At 42.6% G+C, this 27,879-nt stretch overlaps 2 protein-coding genes across 3 annotated transcripts; both read left to right on the top strand.

Annotated features, from left to right (window-relative positions):
* The first annotated feature begins 188 nt into the window (after positions 1–188).
* Positions 189–12,331, top strand: LOC124267794 (endoglucanase E-4-like). Its single transcript, XM_046702776.1, is given in 13 exon segments — positions 189–249; positions 1,783–1,970; positions 3,664–3,880; positions 5,280–5,450; positions 5,934–6,118; positions 7,410–7,572; positions 7,828–7,939; positions 8,128–8,225; positions 10,294–10,465; positions 11,802–11,856; positions 11,858–11,939; positions 11,942–11,992; positions 12,250–12,331. Coding segments are annotated over 13 exon segments (1,602 nt in total). The 5' UTR covers positions 189–203; the 3' UTR covers positions 12,312–12,331.
* On the top strand, positions 1,232–26,883 carry LOC124267792 (endoglucanase E-4-like). Of its 2 annotated transcripts, none has more exons than XM_046702774.1 (12): positions 1,232–1,413; positions 19,334–19,521; positions 19,970–20,186; positions 20,804–20,977; positions 21,627–21,811; positions 22,372–22,534; positions 22,846–22,957; positions 23,607–23,757; positions 24,163–24,307; positions 25,269–25,434; positions 26,073–26,263; positions 26,802–26,883. In XM_046702774.1, exons 2-12 carry the CDS (start codon positions 19,339–19,341, stop codon positions 26,861–26,863), a joined length of 1,749 nt encoding a protein of 582 aa, XP_046558730.1. In that variant the 5' UTR covers positions 1,232–1,413; positions 19,334–19,338; the 3' UTR covers positions 26,864–26,883. The 2 variants fall into 2 exon arrangements, with proteins under 2 accessions (XP_046558730.1, XP_046558731.1); XM_046702775.1 differs by lacking the exon at positions 1,232–1,413 and adding an exon at positions 17,953–17,977.
* Positions 26,884–27,879: the final 996 nt, after the last annotated feature.

Below are 27,879 nucleotides of genomic sequence, written 5' to 3'. Positions count from 1 at the left end.
CTCCATCTTCGTCATAACTCTATTTAAAGGCGTTAAATAAGATAAGATTATCTGTTAAATGAAAAATAAAATTTTCATGATTTAATTTGAAAAACCCCATGTATGGCCGGAGGTGAACACGCCAAGGTTGAAGAATGAGTCCGTTATCAGATAGGCAGCATGTGAACCTAACCACCGGCTGATCTCAAACTCAGACTCTATATATGATCTGGTGGTCTCTATCTAGTCAGTCCCGTCTCTTCAAGACAGGTGAGTTGACCATCCATTCATTCCGTAATGTAGGTTCGAGGGAGATATTTATACATACGTTTAACGAAGAGCAAGATTTATGGATGTCCTGTTATTCACAATAAAGAAGTTGACATCCATAAATCTTTCTTTTCTCATGCATTCCACTTCTAAATGCCCTTCAAAGATCTACCTTTACCGACTAGGAACGTACACAGAGTTTACTGACTAGTTCTTTAACAAATGACTTGATTTCATGTGCGTTGTTGAAACATTCACAATAATATGGTAACACAGACATGGTAATGTGAATGTCTACCCATACTCACAGTAACATGATCTCGGAGACAGACACCTGTGTTGTGCCACCTCACCAGAGTGCCTAGGCCAAGAGGACGTCGATACCTAAACTGCCTGGCCAAAGAGAGTATGCACTCCTGTTTGGTGATGGCTAATATCAGGTCAATACATAGTGATGAATACAGGGTGTCGTGGTTGTGTTTTCGATCTGTAATAGAGTTTTAAAGTGAAGTACAGACTCTTGTACGTTTGTTGGATGCGATCCGTCCGGGATTATCACTCACACTCTGACACACCTAATCGCATGCATACAAAGTGAGCAATCTACACAATGTGTATACAAAAATCTGTGCTTATCTGAGAGAGTGTAATCCAATATATAACATATTTTTGACCACTTTTTAAATGGGGGCGGTGGGGTAGCCTAATGGTTAAAGCGTTGGCTCGTCACGCCGAAGACCCGGGTTCGAATCCCCACATGGGAACAATGTGTGAAGCCCATTTCTGGTGTCCCCCGCCGTGATGTTGCTGGAATATTGCTAAAAGCGGCGTAAAACCAAACTCAGTCAGTCAGTCTAAATGGATTTAACATTTTGATCAATTCATTTTTAAGCTTATACATTTGGTAGTATTCTTCGCACGTTTGTTTATTCCAATAAGAGCAGGATAAAATACCCAGGTAACCTCTGTACATTTTGCTATTGGTGCAAGTTTTAACAATATTCCAGCAGTGTATTCTTCAGTGACCACACTGCCACCGGGCATCAGATGTGAGGATTCGAACCTGGTGTACGGCGTGGAGAGAGAACGTGTTGTCCACTAAGCCACTGGTACCAACCAGGCATATATTATGGGCCGGTTTTACGTACATTAGGCCATCATCTGTTAATTATTACCTTTTCGTTTTCATTCACTTTGACCTGCACCATTTGTTTGTTTAACACCTACACTTGACTTGCCGTTGCGTGTGTTTGTGACGGGTGCATTATCAGATGTTAACCTTTTTACGGGAAGGGTTTTATCACTTTAATCAGACTGTCAAACATGCTAGACAGGAGAAATAATTATATAGATGAACTATTCAATACCCCGGGTTTGGGCTTGGTGAGTTTTGCACCCATCACGATGAATGAATTACTGTTACTAGATGGGTTAACAGAACTAATACTATGGGAGGATGGAGAATATTTACTTAAATTTAATAAATTAGGACATGACTGAACATTTCTACGGCTTGATGTCTTTCGTCGCCAGGAACCATGTGGCCTCTTATTCTTCTCCTTGTCGCTTCCGGTGTCACCGGAAAGGACATGACAACTAAGTTTGAGTTGATGCAACACTGGGACAACAACTTTGAGGGCAAGTTCTGCTTCAAACTGGCAGCCGCCACGATCGGCTGGGAGATCGACATCACCTTCAGTGCACCAGTGCAGGGCATCCAGGTAGATCCATATACTTGTTTTGGGAAGCCTTTACGCTCTGGTCCTAAAACCATATCATCGCTTTAGAAAGACTGTACTCTACATGCTAGCTACATTCAGATACAGACAAAAAACCATGTCCAACAAAGAAACGCTCCGCGTTTCAAGGATTCGACCTTTTATCGTCCACGGTGACATGATATGTTTGTGTGTCTTGTCAGTTTTTGTTTGAGCCAAGGTAAACTACCGGGCAAAAGAAAGTTATCATCAACTTCACTTGACTGACTGACTGACAGAGTTTGGTTTTACACCGCTTTTAGCAATATTCCAGCAACATCAGAAATGGGGACACCAGAAATGGGCTTCACACATTTTACCCATGTGGGGGTTCGAACCCGGGTCTTTGGCGTGACGAGCCAACGCTTTAACCACAAGGCTACCCGACCGCCCCTCAACTTCACTTGACCAAACAATAGAAACAAATACCTATGTGAGATTTATGCATATTTAACAGACAAAAATCATTTTCCAGTAACGTGACTGAACATTCATTGTAATGCTGGTCTTGCATCTGCAGCAGTTCATTAAGATAGAGTCATTCAACAAGTGCATAAAGAGTCACATACTGAGACAGGACTCAGGGGGCACGTCATCAGTTGCGAGTTGCGCCATCCATACACACCAACACACGTCTTCTCATTGACGTGGTCAGTCAGCAGGAATACTGTTCCATAAATCCAAGAGAAGTTCCTGTGTTCGCTGGGGGTGGCAGACGCTGTCACAGCTCAAGATTAAGATGATCCCAGAGCTGCTCAATAGGGTAATGACTTGAGAACGCGCTGTCCAAGGCAATACGTTGAATTTAACGTTGTGCAGGTATTCTCGAACAATTCTGGTAAGCCATTACGTTGCCGTACTGCAAAATGATTCCTTTTGGCTGTTGTCGAATAAATGGCAGCATAAAAGGTCTCAACACTTCATCCCTGTATCGCTCGGTTCCTCAGATGATAACCAGTCTTGTTGTTCTTTGGCCACAAATGCCGCCCCAAACCATGACGCCTCCTCCATCGAGCGAGATTCTTGAAAGCAGCTTGGCGCCAGTCGCTCTCCTCTGCGTCGAAAAACTCGAAATCTGCCATCCTTTCTGAGCCGACTTTCCTCTGTAAAGAGCACTCTCACCCAGTCATGTTACGTTTTGTTTTCTGCTTGGGTTCAAACCTGTACCAACGTTTTTGTTTTTATACAATTACTTTAAAAGTGATAACTTTCTTTCCCCGGTATTTAAGCTGCTTCCTTCCCGGACAAACTGTGTGTTTTGGTTCTTACCACTCCCACATCGCATCTTAACCGGCCATTCGGTACACAAATATTTTTATTTTCAGCGTCGAGCATCATCATATAAATGATATAATAATTATCCCATTAAGGTTCCAGACGCTGAAGGTGAGGTGAAATTGAGTTGAACGTCGTACTTAAGAATATTCCGCTCATATGACATGCATGCGTGTGTATGTGTGGCTGCTTGTACAAGCCCAGACTTAAGCTGATTTTCTAGTGCCAGCTCACTGAGACACCATGCCACAGTTAAACATGAATACCCGACTCTGACACATTATACTGACTCCGAGCCTACCAGTCCTTGTTGTACCCATTAATGCCGAGCGCCAGACCCAGACGCTGGAATATTGACCGGTATTCTGTTCTCTGCATGTAGCAATGGGACGGCGACTACATTCACGGGACCAGTTCAGGGTGTTCCAGCAAATACTCCTTGGTCAACAAGGGGTCAAAGGGCATTTACGCTGCCGGGGATTCTTTATGCTTGCGCATGACGGGCAAGGTTTGTAGCGGCGGTGCTCCTACCGGAACTGCAATCCTGAAGGATCTCTCAGATGACCACCAGACCCTTCCCAGAATCCCTCAAGTTTCAGGTTGGTTCCACTTATATCACGTTTCTTATTGGCTGGTTGGCTCCGGTTTGTTTTCAGGTACTTGACCTAAATAATGCCATAGGGCAGGATACACCTCGTAAAATCACTCCAATGAACTCTAGCAGAGATAGCTTATGGAAAGGGTTTAGTCGATTTATTCTCATTGTTCCTCCATGATTCTTGCTTGTTCTGTCTGAACGTATTGATGCTGTAGGAGGCAGTAATAACCCGAGACCAAGTACCAGGCCAACCAATAGACCAATCCTTGGCGTGAGAGGGTTGAGTGAGTGAGTGAGTGAGTGAGTGAGTGAGTGAGTGAGTGAGTGTGAGTGAGTGAGTGAGTGAGTGAGTGAGTGAGTGAGTGAGTGAGTGAGTGAGTGAGTGAGTGAGTGAGTGAGTGAGTGAGTGAGTCTTAACGCAGCGTAGAGTAGCATTTTAATTGAATCAGGTGGTGTGAGTTTAACGTTCAGGAAAGTTAGTCAGCTGTTTAACATTTGTGTGCAGCGCCCAATGAATCAGTTCGCAGTCCATATTTGATGATAATTCGTTCCGGCATTCATGTTTACGATGTTGATGGAATCGTGCAATACACTATTGAATTGGTTGCTATATAGATTTCTTTACAGAGTGGTTTTGTCCTTAAGTAGTATAACTGGGGAACCATCGTGAAAAACTTTATTACGTATGAAGGCCACAGGCCCATATACATATTAATATACATATTCCAAACAGGTATAAAGGCGTGAACGAAAAATGGAAAATTTTCTCAAATTTCATAGCATCTATCTGTCTACCTGCACAGATTAAGTCACACACCTAGTAAAATATATTAAAATATATTATGCTGTACTGGCATCTTTAGAATTTTAATACCTGTTTTCTATTTTTACTAACTTTACTCTCATTTCTTATGCATAATAGATAAAACGATCTTGATTGGTAATGTCTTTAGTTTTGGTTTGTTTCAGGATATTACTGAAAGATATCATATAAACTTGCCAGTTCTTTGGCAAAAATCTACCCCGAAGTTCATTTCAACAAAAAGTGATATTCATCTTCTAAATCTTCTTTACATACAGGACAATTTCTTAGAGACACATAAATATTTTGCCACCTTCCTACGTTATTCTTTAAACGTAAGACACCAGCTCTGAATTTGATAACTACTGTATGGACGGAATTTATATTCCAAATTGGAATTCAGATACCCCTCAGGCTCAAGAGGGGTATATATTATGTGTAAAAGTTATAACGTGAACTGTTTTAAAGAATAGAGTCCAATTGACATTAACATACAGTCACGTACTCTCATGTTAACTGTCGCGTACTGCTATTAATACAAAAGCCTCGAAACTGGGCCCCTGGTTTACCCATCACTATGATATCGTGCTGTTTGTAGGTGCCGAGCACACCAAGTATAACTACGCTGAAGTGTTGATGAAGTCCATCCTGTTCTACGAAGCCCAACGATCCGGTAAACTTCCGGCGAATAACCGCATCCCATGGAGGGCCGACTCCGCCCTTGGTGATAAGTGTCAGGGGGAGGATCTCACTGGGGGATGGTATGACGGTGAGTGTCACATATATTCCTTATGTGATGACCAACTCAGACTTACACAGCACCACCGAGGAATCAAATATACAATGAAAAATTACGGAACTATGCGTGGCAAAACTTTGGTCAAAGGCACCACGGTAGGTTACTTAATGGTGCGTGCTCCAAACTGAATCAGGAGCGATGTAATTTCTGTAAGTGGCATTTAAAAGCTGGTATGATGAAGAGGAATTGACAACTTCTTTATTGCATTTGATGCGACGTTGTTGCTGCTAACTCCGTTATCAAGCAAGTGATGCACACCGTGATACACACGGGGACTATATAAATAAAGGATATTTGAGTTTATACAATTGAAGAGGTTGATGTACAGTGTGATGACACTACTGATAGTTGTTGTGATGTTAGATTATGGTCTTGATGAAAGATGGTCAAAGGGCAGGGAAGGGTAATTATTCATTGGTCATTTAGTTCTTCATAACTGTGCTTTGCTCGCAGCTGGAGACAACGTTAAGTTCAACTTCCCGATGGCGTGGAGTACGACGGTGTTGTCATGGGGCTTGTTAATGTGGAAGGACGCCTACGTTAAGTCTGGTCAACTCGACGTAATGTACCAAAGCATCAAGTGGCCACTGGACTACTTCATCAAGTGTCACACCAAACCCAACGAGCTGTATGTCCAGGTGAGTCCAGTAGATTCAGGAGCGTCGCTACACATAGCAATAAGACTGGTGAAGGCCGTGAGACTGGGGCAGATTAGATTCCTCGGTAATCCTGTCTTGTATTAAGAGTTCAGGGGATCACCATTCAATTTCCGGTTTGTTGGTTCAGGATGCACTGATGTAGCTGACATAATGCTGACTTTCATGTTGAAAGAACATTCACTGACACGATGTTAAAGCATTGAGATGACATTCGGAACTCTGGTGAAGGACTTCAGTATTGGTTGAGTTAAACTCTGGTGAAGGACTTCAGTATTGGTTGAGTTAAACTCTGGTGAAGGACTTCAGTATTGGTTGAGTTAAACTCTGGTGAAGGACTTCAGTATTGGTTGAGTTAAACTCAGGTGAAGGACTTCAGTATTGGTTGAGTTAAACTCTGGTGAAGGACTTCAGTATTGGTTGAGTTAAACTCTGGTGAAGGACTTCAGTATTGGTTGAGTTAAACTCTGGTGAAGGACTTCAGTATTGGTTGAGTTAAACTCTGGTGAAGGACTTCAGTATTGGTTGAGTTAAACTCAGTTGAAGGACTTCAGTATTGGTTGAGTTAAACTCTGGTGAAGGACTTCAGTATTGGTTGAGTTAAACTCTGGTGAAGGACTTCAGTATTGGTTGAGTTAAACTCAGGTGAAGGACTTCAGTATTGGTTGAGTTGAACTCTGGTGAAGGACTTCAGTATTGGTTGAGTTAGGACTTCAGTATTGGTTGAGTTAAACTCTGGTGAAGGACTTCAGTATTGGTTGAGTTAAACTCTGGTGAAGGACTTCAGTATTGGTTGAGTTAAACTCTGGTGAAGGACTTCAGTATTGGTTGAGTTAAACTCTGGTGAAGGACTTCAGTATTGGTTGAGTTGAACTCCTGTCTGGGAGTTCCAGGTTAGAATGGCCAGGTCTCAGCAACATGTACTTGTTGTGCGGGATGACCAGGTGGATTGAGAGATCGGGTTCCATGCAACACATAAACAGAAACACCTTTGTCTTGCGATTGTCCATACATACATGAAAATACACGACATCTTCCATCATGACGGCTTTCTAAAATGTCAAATATGAAAATATGTATTTGCACAAATTAATGAACTTTTATCAGTATGAAGCATAGACATTTGACGATCCGAAACACTTGTAAATGTACAGTATACCTTTATAAATTCATTGAAATAAGAAATATTTAACACTGTAGGCCATATTTGCATAATTGTGAAACCTTCATGTATCATGCTTGTTTACCGTTTTTGTGACGTCATTTCCGCTAGGTGGGCGATGGCGGTGTTGACCATGGCTCTTGGACTAGCCCAGAGCGCATGACCGAAAAGAGACCCTCCTTCAAAATCGATGCTTCTAATCCGGGATCTGATATTGCCATGGAAACTGCTGCTGCAATGGCAGCTGGATCCATTGTCTTCAAGCAAAAAGGAGGTTGGGACACCACAAACTTATGGATTTTGTTTGTTCGGGATTGTTGGGACCAAATTCTGAAAGAGATGGAAAACAAACAAACTGATCTTATACGGGGATGCGTGAATTTGTTCATTGACGAGGGCGAAGTCCATACAATTTCAAACAGAAAATCTCACAAATCTAAGTTCCGATCATTAAAGGACGGCACAGTATTGTCAATATGGGGTTGGTACACTGAATGTTTTCCCTAAAGTGAGCGATTCTCTTTGCCAGACACTGCATATGCAAACACACTCTTGACCCATGCCAAACAGCTGTTCGAGTTTGGAAAGGCACATCCTGGTAAATACAGCGACAGTGTCAACGCCGCAGCTGCATATTACAAGTAAGCGACATCGTTTACGCGAAAAACGTATCATTTCATGGGTTTCATAAAATGGGACTTGAAGTATTATTAAACTCAGACCAGCAAATTGCCTGGAGTGATAGGGGAGTGTTCGCTTCAACTGAACCCTGTGTCTGTGTCCAGTCGACACCAGTGATGACTAAGGTGGACATTGTCTCGTATATCAGGTCCCAGGACTACGAGGACGAGTTCAGCTGGGGAGGGATGTGGCTGTACAAGGCTACTGGAGACAAGAAGTACCTTGCCTTCGCCGAGCAACACTTCGTGAACAAAACAGCCTGGGGATTCTCCTGGGATGAGAAGATCGGCGGTGCCAATGTAAGTGGGAGGCATCTTAAGAAGACCTTGTGTGAACAAACGTTGGTTTGATTTGTAGCTAGGTTGTTCGGATAGTATACCTCTCAGATATGCCGGTATGTCTGAACACCTCCTCCACAGGGGAATCTCGTGAGTGAGTGAGTGAGTGAATGAGTGAGTTTAACACTGTTTTGAAATGTATGTTTGTCTTATCACGTCATGTAATAACTTGCACAGAGCAGGTATAATGTGTTTGTTCTAAGCCGCACTCTATATGAAGGCGATCTGTAAATAGTCGAGTCTCTACATGGCAGTCCATTGACATCAATCTGCGAAATAAGGACAGGATGACAGGCATAGGGACAGGATGACAGGCAAAGTGACAGACATACGGACAGGATGACAGGCCTAGGGACAGGATGACAGGCCTAGGGACAGGATGACAGGCCTAGGGACACCAGGATGACAGGCCTAGGGACACCAGGATGACAGGCCTAGGGCCAGGATGACAGGCCCAGTGACATGATGACAGGCCCAGGGACAGGATGACAGGCCTAGGGACAGGATGACAGGCATAGGGACAGGATGACAGGCCTAGGGTCAGGATGACAGGCCTAGGGACAGGATGACAGGCCTAGGGTCAGGATGACAGGCATAGGGACAGGATGACAGGCATAGGGACACCAGGATGACAGGCCTAGGGACAGGATGAAAGGCCTAGGGAAAGGATGACAGGCCTAGGGACACCAGGATGACAGGCCTAGGGACACCAGGATAACAGGCCTAGGGACAGGATGACAGGCCTAGGGACACCAGGATGACAGGCCTAGGGACAGACATAGGGACAGGATGACAGGCCTAGGGACAGTATGACAGGCATAGGGACAGGATGACAGGCCTAGGGACACCAGGATGACAGGCCTAGGGACAGGATGAAAGGCCTAGGGAAAGGATGACAGGCCTAGGGACACCAGGATGACAGGCCTAGGGACACCAGGATGACAGGCCTAGGGACAGGATGACAGGCCTAGGGTCAGGATGACAGGCATAGGGACAGGATGACAGGCATAGGGACAGGATGACAGGCATAGGGACAGGATGACAGGCATAGGGACAGGATGACAGGCATAGGGACAGGATGACAAGCCTAGGGACAGGATGACAGGCTTAGGGACAGGATAACAGGGACAGGATGACAGGCCTAGGGACAGGATGACAGGCCCAGGGACAGGATGACAGGCATAGGGACAGGATAACAGGGACAGGATGACAGGCTTAGGGACAGGATGACAGGCATAGGGACAGGATAACAGGGACAGGATGACAGGCCTAGGGACAGGATGACAGGCCCAGGGACAGGATGACAGACCCAGGGACAGGATGACAGGCCCAGGGACAGGATGACAAGCCCAGGGACAGGATGACAGGCCTAGGGACAGGATGACAAGCCTAGGGACAGGATGACAGGCCTAGGGACAGGATGACAGGGCTAGGGACAGGATGACAGGCCCAGGGACAGGATGACAGGCCTAGGGACAGGATGAGAAGCATAGGGACAGGATGACAGGCATCAACTAAGTCAGTGAGCCTGACTACTCGATCACGTCAGTTACCCGACAGACCGCTCTGCATTCTGCTTTGCAGCCCGGGCCACTGGATTACCCGTAACATAGAAATCATTGGGATATTTTTATGATATTCAATCCCTGAGAATTGCAGGAATCTCCTGCGAGAAATATCAACTTGTGATTTCAGTTGCTCACATTAAGGACTGTTACCATTGACAACCAAAATGTTATCTTGTATCATGGTTTATAAGGCAGCTGTAGGACCACACTTGTCAAGAATTATCAAGAATTAAAGTGCTGGTTATCACTGTACAAAGCAGTCTTAGCACGGAGATGATCGTACACGTTAAGATACGACTGACAATAGTAGTAGCGCTGATGTTGCTGTGTACAAACAACATCCAGCTTTGTCTCCCGGAACTTACCGACACGTTCCGAGTGTTGAACGCTCACACGATTATCTTTTCCTGACAGCTAACACAGCTCTTCTGGCTCTTGTTGCTGCTGACGCCGGAATCGATCCCGTAAACAACCGGAAGTGGGCCATGTCTCAGATCAACTACGCCCTCGGTGACGCCGGGCGGAGTTTTGTCGTCGGCTTTGGCACCAACCCACCACAACGTCCCCACCACAGAGCTGCGTGAGTAGTATACTCTCCCTAAAAGAAACGCTTAGGTGTATTTTCACGAATTTAATCTGCTAAGTTTAAAGTGAAATATAACATGTATTTCTAGATCCGTTACCGCCAGATTTCACAGTATAAAAGATCAAATGCATGTTAACATGTGTAGCTAGAAAAATTGGCCACCATGAGCCTGCGACAATAACGGCTGGGGCGCCTATTTACGTTCACGTAAGCGTCGGCCGAGGTCATCCCACTGTAATGTGCTCGTTCTGAAGATAATGACTAGTGACGTGTTTTGTGTGAGACCTGACATTATCTTGCTGGAACAACTCCCTCTGGCGGTCAATGATCGGAACCATGTGAATCCCTCAGATTTCGTCTTTGTACCTAATAGCAGTTAAATTGCCCTGAAGGCGCCTTAAGTTAGATTTCTGCGTGTGGGATCACCACCATATCGGTCAACCTTGGCGACAAATTAAATTCTTGGCAAAACTTTCATTTTAACGTCTACAGACAAGTACTCTTCCATCGCGGCACTGAACCATCCAGAATCGAACGTTATTGCATCGCTGGACCCGTTGACGTCGATTTTAGTTTATCGCAGCACAAGCCCCAGAATAGGGTCCTCTGGCTCGAAGTCCAGCTTCTCGTAATCGATTATGATTAGTTTGCGACAACACTCTCCTCAGATCAGGCACTTTCATTCAGCTAAAACATGCAAATGACCGTCTAAAAGCAAAACGGCCTTACATAGACATTGTCCCTGCTCACGATTCCTCAGGACCGCGAACTCCTTTTCTCCATGACATTTTCACGGAAGTTGACACTTTCGAACGTAAACGTGCATTAAAGTTTCTGAAGATGCGTTTTTGCGCTGTGCATTCGATCCATGTACACAAAACAGCATTATTCTGGCGGAATTATAACATTCAAACGCTACTGAAAAATATTTGAAATTTCATTTATCAATATCACCTATGCGTTTCTTTCATGGGAGAGTACATATCAAATTTCCACTTCCAGTGTATTTCTAGATTACACGCTATTGTGACACATCGTTAAATAAACTAAACAAAGTATCACAAATATGTTTTCAGATATCTCTTTGTGGTGAAGACTAAGCAGCCAGTTTAAGAAGAAATCCTAGCAAATTTCATTGTGCCTTGCATTTCAGTATAGTTTTGACCGAAAATCGGTCAATTGATCCTTCGTTCGATACAGGCCAAACCACGCTCAGCTACCATTAAATGGAGTGGAGATAACTCCAAATATCAAAACGCAACTCTATTGAAATAAGTTCAACTAAAAGCGGCCTTAAACCCAACTCACTCACTCACTACTCACTCCCCAGGTCGTGTCCCATGCTGCCTGCCCCGTGTGGGTTTGACGAGGAGCAGATGCAAGGTTCCCGACCCCCACACGCTGTACGGCGCCATGGTGGGCGGCCCCTGTAAAGACGACCGTTACACCGACGACAGAACTGACTACGTCAAAACGAGGTGGCATGCGACTACAACGCAGGATTCCAATCTGCCGTTGCAGGTGAGGACCCCATAAAACAAGAGTCATTCTGATTTGTGACTCGTGTCACCAGCCTAAAGATACACATATTTCACTGTTTGTCACATTGTCACCCCGTGTGGTTGGGGTTTCTCCCCCACACTTAACAAGTGTCCTTTTTGTATAAACTTTGTGTATCGTCACGCATCCCCCTGTGTTGACGTAATTTAGGCATAAAAATTCAACGTGTGAACCTTTGAAATACCTAAGCTGTTCCTTAATTATTTGATCTCTTGCAGGTCTGCTTCATCTTGCCATTGCCAAGGAACTGCCGTCTTCTTACAAGGATGTGTGCCCGTAGAAATAAATGTGTATAGTGTACCAAGCTTGTTGATGTGTTTCTGTATATATCGCACTACAAAGATCTTATGTCACACGCAAGATATTTCATGGAGTAAACTTGGTGATAGTGAAACTTATGGCATAACTATAACTATATAGAAGGCTTTTAGCTTGAGTGAACTGACGGTATTTAATGAATTCGTGTCAGAAAGTAGGAGAGACGTTGACGTTTACACTTTGATGAAAACTAAATAATGCGAAAAAACCCAACTTTCTACATCTATAAATAATCTCTGGTAAAAGCAGAGTCGATTGTACATTTCTGACTAAATCTATGTGTCTATGAACCGCTATCAAATAGTGATGATAGCAGGTCTTCGCTAACAGGTGAGCGTATCCTGTCCCACCGGTGACATCCGTCAGAAACACATGCAAAGGCTGGTAAATTGTTCACCATTAATTCGGGAACACCACGGTTATGGTACTGGTGGACCAAGGAGTTCTTGTTTTTGTACTAGAAAAACATTATCGTACCTCACTAATTGAAACGCAACACAACAGACAACACCCCAAGTCATAACCGTCCTATTTCCTATATTTTGCCATCACATAACATTATAAGAAGAACCTGCCTTATTCTCTAGGGCAAACTAAACCAATAATACGTCATATTCCGCATTTATCTCTCGTTTGACATGGGAACCTGGAACATTTTGTGCATATAAACAGAATACTTGGATTACAGATTGTAAACTATTCTTGAACAATATGACATATTTTGTTTAGTATCCCTGAAAAGGTGTTAATAAGTTAGTAAACGAATGTACGTACATTCGTTACGTTTGAATGAATAGGTTTACTCTTGTCTCTAAAATCTTGATCAGAATTTCGCGTGAAGAAATATTGATCAAATAAACGTCAATATTCATTTTAAGTTTGATCAGGATTATATTCACAATAAAAAAAACTCATCCACGAGTTCAGTTCATCGTACCATTCTTTGTTCTAGTGAGTGATTGAGTTTTACGCCGTTTTTAGCAATATCACGGCGGGGTACCAAAATGGGTTTCACACCATGCTCTTCGGCGTGACGAGCGAACGCTTTACCACTAGGCGACCCCTGTTATGCTGAGCAGTAGTGAACAGTTTTGTCATTTTTGTGTTAAACAGCCATGTACAAAGACTATCCCCCTTTCTGATTCAATTGTTTTCCTGATGTTGTTTTTAAATTTAATACAAACACATTCTGAAGTCGTCTTCTTCAAATAGTCATATTAGGCAACTGAATCTACATACGAGGTTCACTGTTATCTAACCTTTAATCTGAGACTCTGAAGGTTCCTGGAACAGGAATATATAGACTGGATGTTAATACTCCCCCTGTACCAGCCGTGGAGATGATCTTCTTAACCCCAATGAATTCTACAAGCAGATTTCATTGGGCATACCAGGGAAAACAGCTGTGACAAATATGTTAATGGATCCCTGAATTCGTGTCAAAAGACGGCATGTCCTGCTCTAATGGAAACACCCGCCACTGACAGAATCTGCATAAATACGTGTTTGTTTTATTCAAACCGCCGCACCAGCAATATCCTTGCTTATTGTAAAATGCAACAGTTTGATTCTGAGACACACAGTTAGAGTGGTACCCACACTCCGAGCAGCAATACGTCTGCTATACGAAAGCGGACTGAAAAACAATCAAGCGATGGACTAGACAATTCAGCGATGGACTAGACAATTCAGCGATGGACTAGACAATGAAGCGATGGCCTAGACAATTCAGTGATGGACTAGACAATAAAGCGATGGACAAGACAATCAAGCGATGGTACAGACAATCAAGCGATGGACTAGACAATTCAGCGATTTACTAGACAATCAAACGATGGACTAGACAATCAAGCAATGGACAAGACAATTCAGCGATTTACTAGACAATCAAGCGATGGACTAGACAATTCAGCGATGGACTAGACAATTCAGCGATGGACTAGACAATGAAGCGATGGCCTAGACAATTCAGTGATGGACTAGAAAATAAAGCGATGGACAAGACAATCAAGCGATGGTACAGACAATCAAGCGATGGACTAGACAATTCAGCGATTTACTAGACAATCAAACGATGGACTAGACAATCAAGCAATGGACAAGACAATCAAGCTATGGACTAGACAATAAAGCGATGGACTAGACAATTCAGCGATGGACTAGACAATCAAGCAATGGAATAGACAATCAAGCGATGGACTAGACAATTCATCGATTTACTAGACAATCAAATGATGGACTAGACAATCAAGCAATGGACACAACCAATCCTAGAAATCAAGCGATGGACTAACCAATCAAGAGATGGACTAAACAATCCAGCGATGGACTAGACAATTCAGCGATGGACTAGACAATTAAGCGATGGACTAGACAATCAAGCGATGGACTAGACAATTCAGCGATGAACTAGACAATCAAGCGATGTACTAGACAATCAAGCGATGGACTAGACAATCAAGCGATGGACTAGACAATTCATAGATGGACTAGACAATCAAGCGATGGACTAGACAATCAAGCGATGGTACAGACAATCAAGCGATGGACCAGACAATTCAGCGATTTACTAGACAATCAAACGATGGACTAGACAATCAAGCAATGGACAAGACAATCAAGCTATGGACTAGACAATAAAGCGATGGACTAGACAATCAAGCGATGGACTAGACAATCAAGCGATGGACTAGACAATTCAGCGATGGACTAGACAATCAAGCGATGGACTAGACAATCAAGCGATGGACTAGACAATCAAACGATGGACAAGACAATCAAGCAATGGACAAAACAATCAAGCGATGGACTAACCAATCAAGCAATGGACTAGACAATTCAGCGATAGACATTACAATCAAGCGATGGACTAGACAATTCAGTGATGGACTAGACAATCAAGCGATGGTACAGACAATCAAGCGATGGACTAGACAATTCAGCGATTTACTAGACAATCAAACGATGGACTAGACAATCAAGCAATGGACAAGACAATCAAGCTATGGACTAGACAATAAAGCGATGGACTAGACAATTCAGCAATGGACTAGACAATCAAGCAATGGAATAGACAATCAAGCGATGGACTAGACAATTCATCGATTTACTAGACAATCAAATGATGGACTAGACAATCAAGCAATGGACACAACAATCAAGCGATGGACTAACCAATCAAGAGATGGACTAAACAATCCAGAGATGGACTAGACAATTCAGCGATGGACTAGACAATTAAATGATGGACTAGACAATCAAGCGATGGACTAGACAATTCAGCGATGAACTAGACAATCAAGCGATGTACTAGACAATCAAGCGATGGACTAGACAATTCAGCGATGGACTAGACAATTCATAGATGGACTAGACAATCAAGCGATGGACTAGACAATCAAGCGATGGTACAGACAATCAAGCGATGGACCAGACAATTCAGCGATTTACTAGACAATCAAACGATGGACTAGACAATCAAGCAATGGACAAGACAATCAAGCTATGGACTAGACAATAAAGCGATTGACTAGACAATCAAGCGATGGACTAGACAATCAAGCGATGGACTAGACAATCAAGCGATGGACTAGACAATTCATTGATGGACTAGACAATAAAGTGATGGACTAGACAATCAAGCGATGGTACAGACAATCAAGCGATGGACCAGACAATTCAGCGACTTACTAGACAATCAAACGATGGACTAGACAATCAAGCAATGGACTAGACAATCAAGCGATGGACTAGACAATCAAGCTATGGACTAGACAATCAAACGATGGACAAGACAATAAAGCGATGGAATAGACAATCAAGCGATGGACTAGACAATTCAGCGATTTACTAGACAATGAAATGATGGACTAGACAATCAAGCAATGGACAAAACAATCAAGCGATGGACTAGACAATCAAGCTATGGACTAGAAATCAAGCGATGGACTAGACAATCAAGCGATGGACTAGACAATTCAGCGATGGACTAGACAATCAAACGATGGACTAGACAATCAAGCGATGGACTAGACAATCAAACGATGGACAAGACAATCTAAGCAATGGACAAAACAATCAAGCGATGGACTAACCAATCAAGCGATGGACTAGACAATCAAGCGATAGACGTTACAATCAAGCGATGGACTAGACAATTCAGCGATGGACTGGACAATCAAGCGATGGACTAGACAATCAAGCGATGGACTTGACGATCAAGCGATGGACCAGACAATTCATTGATGGACTGAACAATAAAGTGATGGACTAGAACAATCAAAACGCGATGGTACAGACAATCAAGCGATGGACCAGACAATTCCGGCGATTTACTAGACAATCAAACGATGGACTAGACAATCAAGCAATGGACTAGACAATCAAGCTATGGACTAGACAATCAAGCTATGGACTAGACAATCAAGCGATGGACAAGACAATAAAGCGATGGAATAGACAATCAAGCGATGGACTAGACAATTCAGCGATTTACTAGACAATGAAATGATGGACTAGACAATCAAGCAATGGACAAAACAATCAAGCGATGGACTAGACAATCAAGCGATGGACTAGAAATCAAGCGATGGACCAGACAATCAAGCGATGGACTTGACGATCAAGCGATGGACAAGACAATCAAGCGATGGACCAGACAATTAAGCGATGGACTAGACAATTCAGCTTCGGACTAGACAATCAAACGATGGACGAGACAATTCAGCGTTAGACGAGATAATTCAGCGATGGACTAGACGATCTAGCGATGGAGCACACAATTCAGCGATGGTCAAGACAACCCATAATAAAATCTAGAATATAGAGATTTCTCGCGATTTCTCAGTCACTGATAAAAAATGACTAAATGTCGGAAGCGATTCTGGCATCAAACAATACATGTAGATTGAAATGGTACTGTAGCACCAATACAAAAATGTTGTAACATTTTCACTTAATAAAAAGATACAACAACATATAATTCATAAAACGCGATAATATGACGATTTGATGGATATTTTAGTTTCAAGGAAACAAAGATGTACATATCATGTCATAGTTTTTGTATTAAAGACAAAGCGATAATGCCCTTCTTGGCTTCCATAAGAAATACTTCCCTCACAGAAGTAATGTACAAGTTTTATCTAAGGCTGTCCGATTTTTTCCTGTGTTTCCCATTTCCAACCCAACCTGACTTTTCATTCACACATGAAATATTAATATTTGTTTTGATAATAAGATGTATGCACCGATCTCATAAGAATAAACTAGTCTTACTATTCCACTCATAAAACACCCAGGTCAGGGTGAAATTTCCGCAGCCATATTTTCACAAATTCCAAAGCAACTCGATGTTCATAATAAATTCATGTAAATCCGATTACCAAATGTTCGAAATAAGTGAAAACATTTTCTTCTTGTTTTTTGTTTCGCCCGTCCTCTCTTTGGCCTTTAGGGAATGAGAAACACATAAAAAACGTGATTGGACTGAAGTGAACATGCCAAGGTTGAAGAATGAGTTCGTTATCAGATAGGCAGCATGTGAACCTAACCACCGGCTGATCTCAAACTCAGATCTTATATATGATCTGTAGTCTCAATCTAGTCAGTCCCGTCTCTTCAAGACAGGTGAGTTGACCTTCCTATCATTTAGTAATGTAGGTTCGAGGGAGATGTCTGTACCTTTCTTCAACGATTTGGGACGTACACAATGTCTACTGACGAGTCCATTAGTGCATTAACAAATGATTGTCGTCCCACTACACCTTTCTTTACTGGTGTTTCCGTAATAGGGGAAATGCGAGTCCGTTTTCACGTGTTTATTGCGATTTTTTCAAACTTTTTGTTCAATTTTAGTCATATAAGGGGACTTTTAGAATGCTTTTACCCCTATGAAAAACTTTTGCTTTAGTATTCTCCTTTAAGCGAACACTTTATGGTTTACGTAATGGCGCCAGCCCACCTTACTGCCTTGACCAATCTAACTTACATACCTAAACTGCTTGGCCAAAGAACGTGCTTGGTGATGGCTAAATATGAAAAAAGGATAATCAATAGTGATGTATTTGCTACAGGGTGTCATGGTTGTGTTGTGGACCTTACACTACAGTGTAACATATGTTATGTTTGAAATAATACTTCCTCAGCGACGTTCAGACTCTTGTAGGTATTGGAGGGTGAGCTATACCCGGGATTCGGACTCGGACTTTCTTTGTGTCAGCGATCTACCAAAAAGTGTACATAAATCTGTTCTTTACTGAGAAAGTAAAATCCAAAATATAACATACATATGATCTTTCTAAATGACTTGAACGTTGTGATCAATTCATTTTCAAGCGTATACATTTAGTAGTACTCTACGACTGTTTATCCCAATGTGTGCTGGATGAAATACCCAGGTAACCTCTCAGATTAGCAAATGTAGGTCAGGTGTACATATTGCTGTTGGTGCCTCTTCTATGGATATTCCAGCAGTGTACACACAGAGACCACACTGCCCCCGGGCAGCAGATGAAGATTCGAACCTGATGTACGGCGTGGAGAACAACGTTTGCGTTTTCAATAATGATAGTTTCTTAAAGAACTTTTTTGGTGGAGTCTGGAAATTTTTCAAATATAAGAAAGCTGTTGGGTATTAGTAAATGATAAACATGTGTACTATTTATATTTATGTGGCAATTTTGTACAATGATAAAATTTGCAATTCATCGGTCCGTTTCTGACTCAAACGGACTTTTTTTGTAGTCGGATTATGGAAAGGGTTTTGTAGCTTTAATCAAATTGTCAAACATGCTAGGCAGGAGAAATAATTATATAGATGACCTATTCAGTACAATCGAGATTGTGATCCCCGGGTTTGGGCTTGGTGAGTTTTGCACCTTTCACAAGATACAGAACTAATGCCGTGTGAGGATGGAGAATATTTACTTTTATAAATTAGAACATGACTGAACATCTTTACGGCTTGATGTCTTTCGCCACCAGGAACCATGTTGCCGCTAATTCTTCTCCTTGTCGCTTCCGGTGTCACCGGAAACGACATGACAACTAAGTTTGAGTTGATGCAACACTGGGACAACAACTTCGAGGGCAAGTACTGCTTCAAGCTGACGACCGCCACAGTGGGCTGGGAGATAGACATGACCTTCAGCGCACCAGTACAGGGCATCCAGGTAGATCCATATACCTGTTTTTAGACTCACTGGTCCTTAAACCATATACATGTACTTGCTTTAGGAAGACTGAATGCCACGGTCCTAGATCAGTTACAGTGTAGACATGTCAATTACAGACAAGAAAACTGTTATACAGAATTTTAAATCGGGTGAATATTTAACATTTCAAGGAATCGACCGTTCATCTTCCACAGTGACATGATATGTTTGTGTGTCTTATCAGTTTATATTTAAGTTTTATTTAAATATTAAATTTAAAGCTTCCACTGCCTCCAGACAAACACACTGTTTTGGCTCTTGCCACAACACATCTTACCTGGTCGTCATGTATACAAATGTTTATATTTCGTAACGTCATGCATCAACATGGAAATGATGCAATAATTAACCTGCTGAAGGTTCCAGACGCTGGAATATTGACCGGTATACTGTTTTCTACTCGCAGCAATGGGACGGCGACTTCGTTCACGGGACCAGTTCAGGCTGTTCCAGTAAATACTCCATGGTCAACAAGGGGTCAAAGGGCATCCACTCTGCCGGGGAGTCTTTATGCGTGCGCATGATGGGCAAGGTTTGTAGCGGCGGTGCTCCTACCGGAACTGCAATCCTGAAGGATCTCTCAGATGACCACCAGACCCTTCCCAGAATCCCTCACGTTTCAGGTTGGTTCCACTTGGCTCACGCCTCTTCTCATTGGCTGGTTGGTTCCGGTGTGTTTTCAGATGAATACTTGACTTGCCTTTACATGTGTTTTTGACAGTTGGATACAACCTTATATATACCATAGGGCATGATACACCTGGTAACATCATTCCAATGAACTGTATTTAGCAGATATAGCTAATGATTATGGAACTATTGTAATAAGGACATTTATGTTTTAGTTATTTCTTAAACATAAGATTATGATGGTATTTGAAAAATATATAGCGTTGTCCTTCAGTAGTCTGATTGGGTCAGATGATATATCTCCGGCTTAACATCGGTAAATGGCAAACGTTACAGGACTGGTAAACGACGTCAACATTAACATACCGTCACCTACTCTCATTTATACAGTCACGTACTGTTATTAATACAAATTACGTTACGAGCCTCGAAACTGGGCCTCTGTCCCAGTACGGGTTACTGGCTAACTGAGAGGAAATATATATGGCTCTACTCATAATGTCAATGTTAGTCCCCCATTTCCGCAATTTGGGGTCGGCAAATCCATTAACAAGGAGTTCATACAAATCCACGTGTTTTACCCATCACTGTGATCTCGTGCTGTTTTTAGGTGCTGAGACCACCAAGTATAACTACGCTGAAGTGTTGATGAAGTCCATCCTGTTCTACGAAGCGCAACGATCTGGTAAACTTCCGGCCAATAACCGCATCCCATGGAGGGCCGACTCCGCCCTTGGTGACAAGGGTCAGAGCGGACAGGATCTCACTGGGGGATGGTATGACGGTGAGTGTCGCATATATTCCGTATGTGATGACCAACGCAGGCTTACTTAGCACTATCCTGTAATCCAATACACAATGGAAATTTACGGAAATTTGCGGTGAAAACCGATTTAGACAGAAGGTACAAAAGTGAGTGAGTGAGTTTAGTTTAATGCCATACTCAGCAATATTCCAGCTATATGGCAGTAAGGCACAAAATAGATCGACTAATAGAGTCTATGTAAAGGACATCAGGGACCTTGAAGTTAGGCGCATGACTTTAGGCTTGGGTGAAATGAGAGGTGCTTCGTGATTCCAATTCAAGTTGTGCAGCACACTGTCACATTTAGAGGAATCTAACCATGTGTGAGCATAAACTTTCTTTCAAGGCCGTTTGGTGTTCTGCTTGAAGAACCAGGTTTCCTGTAGGTTCAACTGCGCGTAATTTAACTAGGGTTATAACAAACTCAAAAGAGCCACTAATTTCGTTATACCTGTATCTCCTAGTTATACGAAGTTCGACTAAAACATACGGAAAGGCCGTGACAAACTAATGATGCGAGCTCGACTCAACTTTCCTAGGTTCACAGGAAATTATCCCTTTACTAAAAACACAAAGTGATCATCTCCTAATTGAAATGACATTGACATAATTGTGTTTTTTTTCGCAGCTGGAGACAACGTTAAGTTCAACTTCCCGATGGCGTGGAGTACGACGGTGTTGACATGGAGCTTGATCATGTGGAAGGACGCCTACGTTAAGTCTGGTCAACTCGACGTAATGTACCAAAGCATCAAGTGGCCACTGGACTACTTCATCAAGTGTCACACCAAACCCAGCGAGCTGTACGTTCAGGTGAGTCCGACAGTTTCAGGAGCATCGCTGATAAGAGTCCCGTTAATCCGTCTTGTATTAAGAATGGGCAGGTTCAGGTGATCACAATTCAACTTCTGATGCAGTGATGTAGCTGAGTTGCATGTTAAAAGAACATTCACTGACACGATGTTAAAGTGTTTAGATAACACTCTGATATCTCGTGAAGGACTCAGTATTGGCTGAGTTAAACTCCTGCCTGGGAGGTCCCGGTTAGAGTCGACACACGCCGCGAAACCTGTACTTGTGGATTGAGAGATCGAGTTCTATACAGTAATATCAACATCAGCATCTTGCCAATGTTCATTTATACAAGACAATCCATTTTGACCACCTGCCCATTATAAAATTCAAAAGTGAAATATGAAAAACTTTTATCAATAGGAAACATATCGATGTGACGATCGGAAACATTTGGAAATGTACAGTATTGCTTTATATATACATTTAATAATTATCGTTGTAGGACATATTTGTACAAATATCTGAAACATTTATGTATCAGGATGTGTTTACCTTAGTTGTGACGTCATTTCCGATAGGTGGGCGATGGCGGTGTTGACCATGGCTCTTGGACTAGCCCAGAGCGTATGACCGGAAAGAGACCCTCCTTCAAAATCGACGCTTCTAATCCGGGATCTGATATTGCCATGGAAACTGCTGCTGCAATGGCTGCTGGTTCCATTGTCTTCAAACAAAAAGGAGGTTGGGACACCACAAACTTACATTTCCATTTATGGATGTTGTTTGTTGTGGATTGTTAGACCAAATTCTGAAAACTTCGAGAACTGATCTAATACAGGTTTAACTGTGAGTGACGTGTTAATATGTTGATTGGTGAGTCGGAAGTCCTGTACAGATATACAATTCAAATAGAAAACCTCACAAATTTAAGCTCTGACCATTTGAGAACAGCACAGGATTGTCTTGAATCAGGCTTATACAATTCTGTATGTGGTAAATAGCGTGTAGGTACCAAGAGGGCTTTCCCTATAGTGAGCGTTTCTGTTTTCCAGACACTGCATATGCAAACACACTCTTGACCCATGCCAAACAGCTGTTTGAGTTTGGAAAGGCACACCCTGGTAGATACAGCGACAGTGTCAACGCCGCAGCTGCATATTACAAGTAAGCGACATCGTCATCGATGCCACATACGTGAAAGACGTATCATTCCATGGGTTTCATGAAATATGACTTGTTACCGGTGGTTTAGGGACAGGGGTTGAAATGAGAGAGAACCAGGCAAGGAATGCGATAATATTGAAATCGTGTGCATTTGGGGTAATATGAACATGTGACAACAATATTCAGGGATTATTAAACGTCACATCGGCAAAATGCCTGCAGCGTGGTGTGTGGTGTGTAGTGTGTAGTGTGTAGTGTGTGGTGTGTGGAGGGGTTCACCCCAACTGTACACCCTCCTCGATCCGTTATTTGTTTGTACATTGTACATTGCATTGGAGGCAAATGAAGACACAGATTATTAGAGTCTTAGATTGTTTTAGGTTGAAACGTTACCGAAAAAGGGCATCCAGTGTCGCTTTGTGTACCTAGGAAAAGAATATAGCTACACTATGGTCAGAACAACAGGTGGCCATCTTCATCACTCATCAGCGTGTCATGAAGGGAATGTTCCAACACTGGTTTGTCTAGTCCAAAGTCGATTATATACAACCTGCCATGGTTTAAAACAACACTCATTTTGCCACCAGTATTTGTAATGTAAGTGTCTAGTCGACTCCAGTGATGACTAAGGTAGACATTCACATTTCAGGTCCCAGGATGACGAGGACGAGTTCAGCTGGGGAGGAATGTGGCTGTACAAGGCTACTGGAGACAAGAAGTACCTTGCCTTCGCCGAGCAACACTTCGTGAACAAAACAGCCTGGGGATTCTCCTGGGATGAGAAGATCGGCGGTGCTAACGTAAGTGGAAGACATCTGGATTAAGAAGACCTTGCGAAAAAAAGTTTGTTTTCAGTTCCAGCGAAGTTGTAACAAATGTTCGATAATATACGTGGTGCATAATATCAGAGAATGAGAAACAATACTTGATAATACTTGTTTAATGTTTATGTTGTTTTGATTTGCAGCAAGGTTGTTCGATAGTATACATTATTCTAGTCAACATAAAAACATAATTTGATTTCTTTAATTTGAAAAATGTGTGTGTGTTTGCGACACAGCCACCTATGTAAAGTGTCTATGGTGTACTTCAATGCTCAAGTGAGCTATAGTACCCAGGCATTATTGTCGATATCACATTACATGGAAGCGATTTGATAATTGAAAGCAATCTTACATTTTTCAGCACCTTTTATATTTTTCCAGCTTCTTATGTACATTGAGACAAAGAAGGACATCTACAAGAAGACAATTGTGGGCACTTTCAAGGACTGGTTCCCCGGGGGTAGCGTCCCCTATTCCCCAAAATGTCTGGCCTTCAGGTTGGAGTGGGGCGCTCTCCGATACGCCGGTATGTCTGAACACCTCTACAGGGGATCTCATCAAGGTTGTTTGGTTTGTTGTTTTACGCCACACTCAGCAATATTCCAGCTATATGGCGGCGGTCTGTAAATAATCGAGTCTGGACCAGACAATCCAGTGATCAACAGCATGAGCATCGATCTACACGGTTAGGATACTATGACATGTGTCAAGCAAGTCAGCGAGCCTGACCACCCGATCCCGTTGGTCGCCTTTTACGACAAGCAAGGTTTGCTGAAGACCAACTCTTACCCGGATCTTCACGGGTATCTCATGAAGCAGGGAGTGAGTGGGTTTGGGTTTAACGCCGTTTTAAAGCCGCACTCCGCAATATTCCGCGCATAGTGGCAGTCCAGTGATTGACATGATGAGCATCAATCAGGCATCAACTAGGTCAGCGAGCCTGACTATCCGATCTCGTCAGTTACCTGACAGACTGCTCTGCATTTTGCTTTGCAGCTCTTTGACCCCTGGCTTACCCGTAACAAAGAAATCGTTGGGATATTATTATAATGTTCAAACCCTATCATAGACCATGGGTCGGTGTCAGGCGAATATCCGAGTCGAACCCCAAACCCGGTTTACCCCTCATAAGGAAAGTCCTTTGAGTTGCAGTAATCTTTTACGAGAGATATGAACGAATGATTATACATTAGGGACTGTCACCATTGGCAAGCAAATCAATATTTTGCATCATGGTATATCGGACATTTACTGTAGGACTAGACTCAGTGTCGGTTGATCATCATTCTTAGGCATTTCCAGGATTAACGTGCCTGGGTGTCATCTTAACGCTGAGGTGATCGTAACAACACACACAAAGGTCGTAGCGCTAAGGTTGCTGTGTACAACTACACCCACGCACTTTAATCCTGGAAATGCCGAACTTACCGGAACTTACCGACACGTTCCGAGTATTGGACGCTCACACGATTATCTTTTCCTGACAGCTAACACCGCTCTTCTCGCTCTTGTCGCTGCTGACGCTGGTATCGACCCTGTAAACAACCGGAAGTGGGCCATGTCTCAGATCAACTACGCCCTCGGTGACGCCGGGCGCAGCTTCGTTATCGGCTTCGGCACCAACCCTCCTCGACGTCCCCACCACAGGGCCGCGTGAGTGAAATATATCAAGTATCCACTTCCGGTGTATGTCTAGATTACACAATATTGTGTAACACTGTACATACACTGAACAAACACACAAATAACTATTTTTATGATATTTCTGTACAGCGAAGACTAACAGACACTTCTGGAAAACAATCCCAGCAAATATTCATGATGCCTTACATTTAGTTATAGTGATACTGTCGAAAAGCGGCCAATTAACTGTTTCATGTTTGACTGAATGCCACGATCATGTAAAGACCACTGAAACCAATGACTGATATTATGAACAACTTCTGCCATTCCATGGGAACTGGAATAACAACATAAACAAGTGCAAATGAGGATCCATATGCTCGTGTCTGTTTTGAATATCCCCGAGTGCGTTTTGGCACACTGTTTTCTGGCGTTTGGTGACACAGTTCTCCTGCCCAAACTGTTTCCCTTAACCTTCAGGATCCACCAGTCATGGGTTCGGACCCAGATTCGACTTTGATACTTGGTTTGACACCATACTCCTGCTATTGATTTCACAATAAGTAAAAGTGGTAAACTTATGTAGCATTGTCACTTCGAGTTCCCGTCACAAATGCATCTCAATGCGGCCTTAAACCCAACTCACTCACTCACTACTCACTCCCCAGGTCGTGTCCCATGCTGCCTGCCCCGTGTGGGTGGGACGAACAACAGATGAAGGTTCCCGACCCCCACACGCTGTACGGCGCCATGGTGGGCGGCCCCGGTCAGAGCGACGGCTACACCGACGACAGAACTGACTATGTCAAGAACGAGGTGGCATGCGACTACAACGCAGGATTCCAATCTTCCGTTGCAGGTGAGGACACCATTAAACAAGTCATTCTGATTTGTGACTCGTGACATGGTGATACTAGCCTGAAGACACACGTACCTCACCACGTCACATTGTTACCATATGTTCTTTGTTTTCCTTCCCCACACTTAACAAGTGCCCGTTTTGTACAGAGTTTGTACCTCCCTGCTTTTACAAAGCTGAGCTATTTAAACCCTTTACCTATTGAATGTTGACGTAAGTTTGTCTTTAAATCTACAACGTGTGAGCCGTTGCAATATCCCAGCTGTTACTTACGTTTACGTGCATGAAATATCTCAACTCTTATCTTGAAAGAAAGTATCCACCATTTTTTGGTGGCTTAAAGTTAAACAAGCAAGACAAGGTTATTTTATGGTGATGGAATTGTAATGAACACTTTCCACGTATTCAATAAACCAATAGCTAAATACTACTGTCCCCTTATATATATATCGTGCCTTCACCAAACTGCAGCCTTCAGTTACCTCAACCTAACCTACCACGACTGTTTACACTCCTACCTGGATTTCATCTTTTGCAGGTTTGCTTCATCTTGCCATTGCCAAGCAACTTCCGTCTACATACAAAGATATTTGCCCTTAGAAATAAATGTGTATAGTTTACCAAGCTTGTTAATGTGTTTCTGTATACATCACTGTCAAGATCTGGTATATGCAATACTTTACTGTGTAAATTGGCGTCACAATGGTAATACCTCTGTCACAATGGTATTAGACCGTGCTTGACTTGCGGGAAGTTGAGAATCACCACACTGTAGGCAGTTTCTATCAATGTTTATGTTGGAGAGTAATAAACAGAACACTAAACTCGCTTCCGTGAAATTACACGGAAGGTCGTTTAGTATCCTCTATATACATACCTGATGTATATCACACTGACACAGGGGCGATGGGGTAGCCCAGTGGTTAAAGTGTTCCCTCGTCACGCTGAAGACCCGGGTTCGATTCCCCATATGGGTACAATGTCTGAAGCCCATTTCTGGTGTCTCCCGCCTTGATATTGCTGGAATATTGCTAAACGCGGCGTAAAACTAAACTCACTCACTCAAGCTCACACAACACAACACCCACAACTTATTTTGACATCGCGCACATCACAGAACATTGTTCTAGAATCTTGTAGGATTACACAGCCATATTGTGTGGGTCAAGGTAGCCTAAAACCCATTTCGCGACACTATAGATCATTCGTAATGATAACAAAAGCTAAATCATATTAGGCAAATATGATTGATGTGCATCACGAATAATAGATTCTGAACTACTCAAGAAGGATGGAAATACTGTAAGGTTTTCTGCCAAGTTGAATGTATACGCGTTTGTCATGTTTTAAGAAATTATTCTACACTTGGAACGTTTAACCTAATATAATAAATCCCAGGCCAAAGTGGTTTTCCGTGAAGAATTGATCGAATTAAAATTAAAATTCCAAAATTAAATTTTATTCAAATAAACTGAGCACATGAGCAATAAACATCTCCAACTCTTTTATGTGATTCTTACGAAAACGGTACAGGTTGTTGTGTATGCTTTGAAAACCAAACATTCCACGTATTACAATGATTACTGTAACATATTTTACTCCAATTAGAACAAGCA

This window comes from Haliotis rubra, unplaced genomic scaffold (assembly GCF_003918875.1).
Source record: "Haliotis rubra isolate DU_JTF1 unplaced genomic scaffold, ASM391887v1 Scf134, whole genome shotgun sequence".
NCBI lineage: Eukaryota > Metazoa > Mollusca > Gastropoda > Lepetellida > Haliotidae > Haliotis > Haliotis rubra.
The sequence above is the reverse complement of the archived record's forward strand: the minus strand, read 5'-3'. Positions and strand labels throughout refer to the sequence as shown.

Bases quoted from the DNA above. Each gene is read 5' to 3' on its own strand.
- LOC124267792 (XM_046702774.1), top strand. From the start codon at position 19,339: ATGTTGCCGCTAATTCTTCTCCTTGTCGCTTCCGGTGTCACCGGAAAC. The intron at 20,978-21,626 runs GTGAGTGTCGCA...TTTTTTTCGCAG, and splicing joins CACTGGGGGATGGTATGACG to CTGGAGACAACGTTAAGTTC. The intron at 22,535-22,845 runs GTTGGGACACCA...TCTGTTTTCCAG, and splicing joins TGTCTTCAAACAAAAAGGAG to ACACTGCATATGCAAACACA.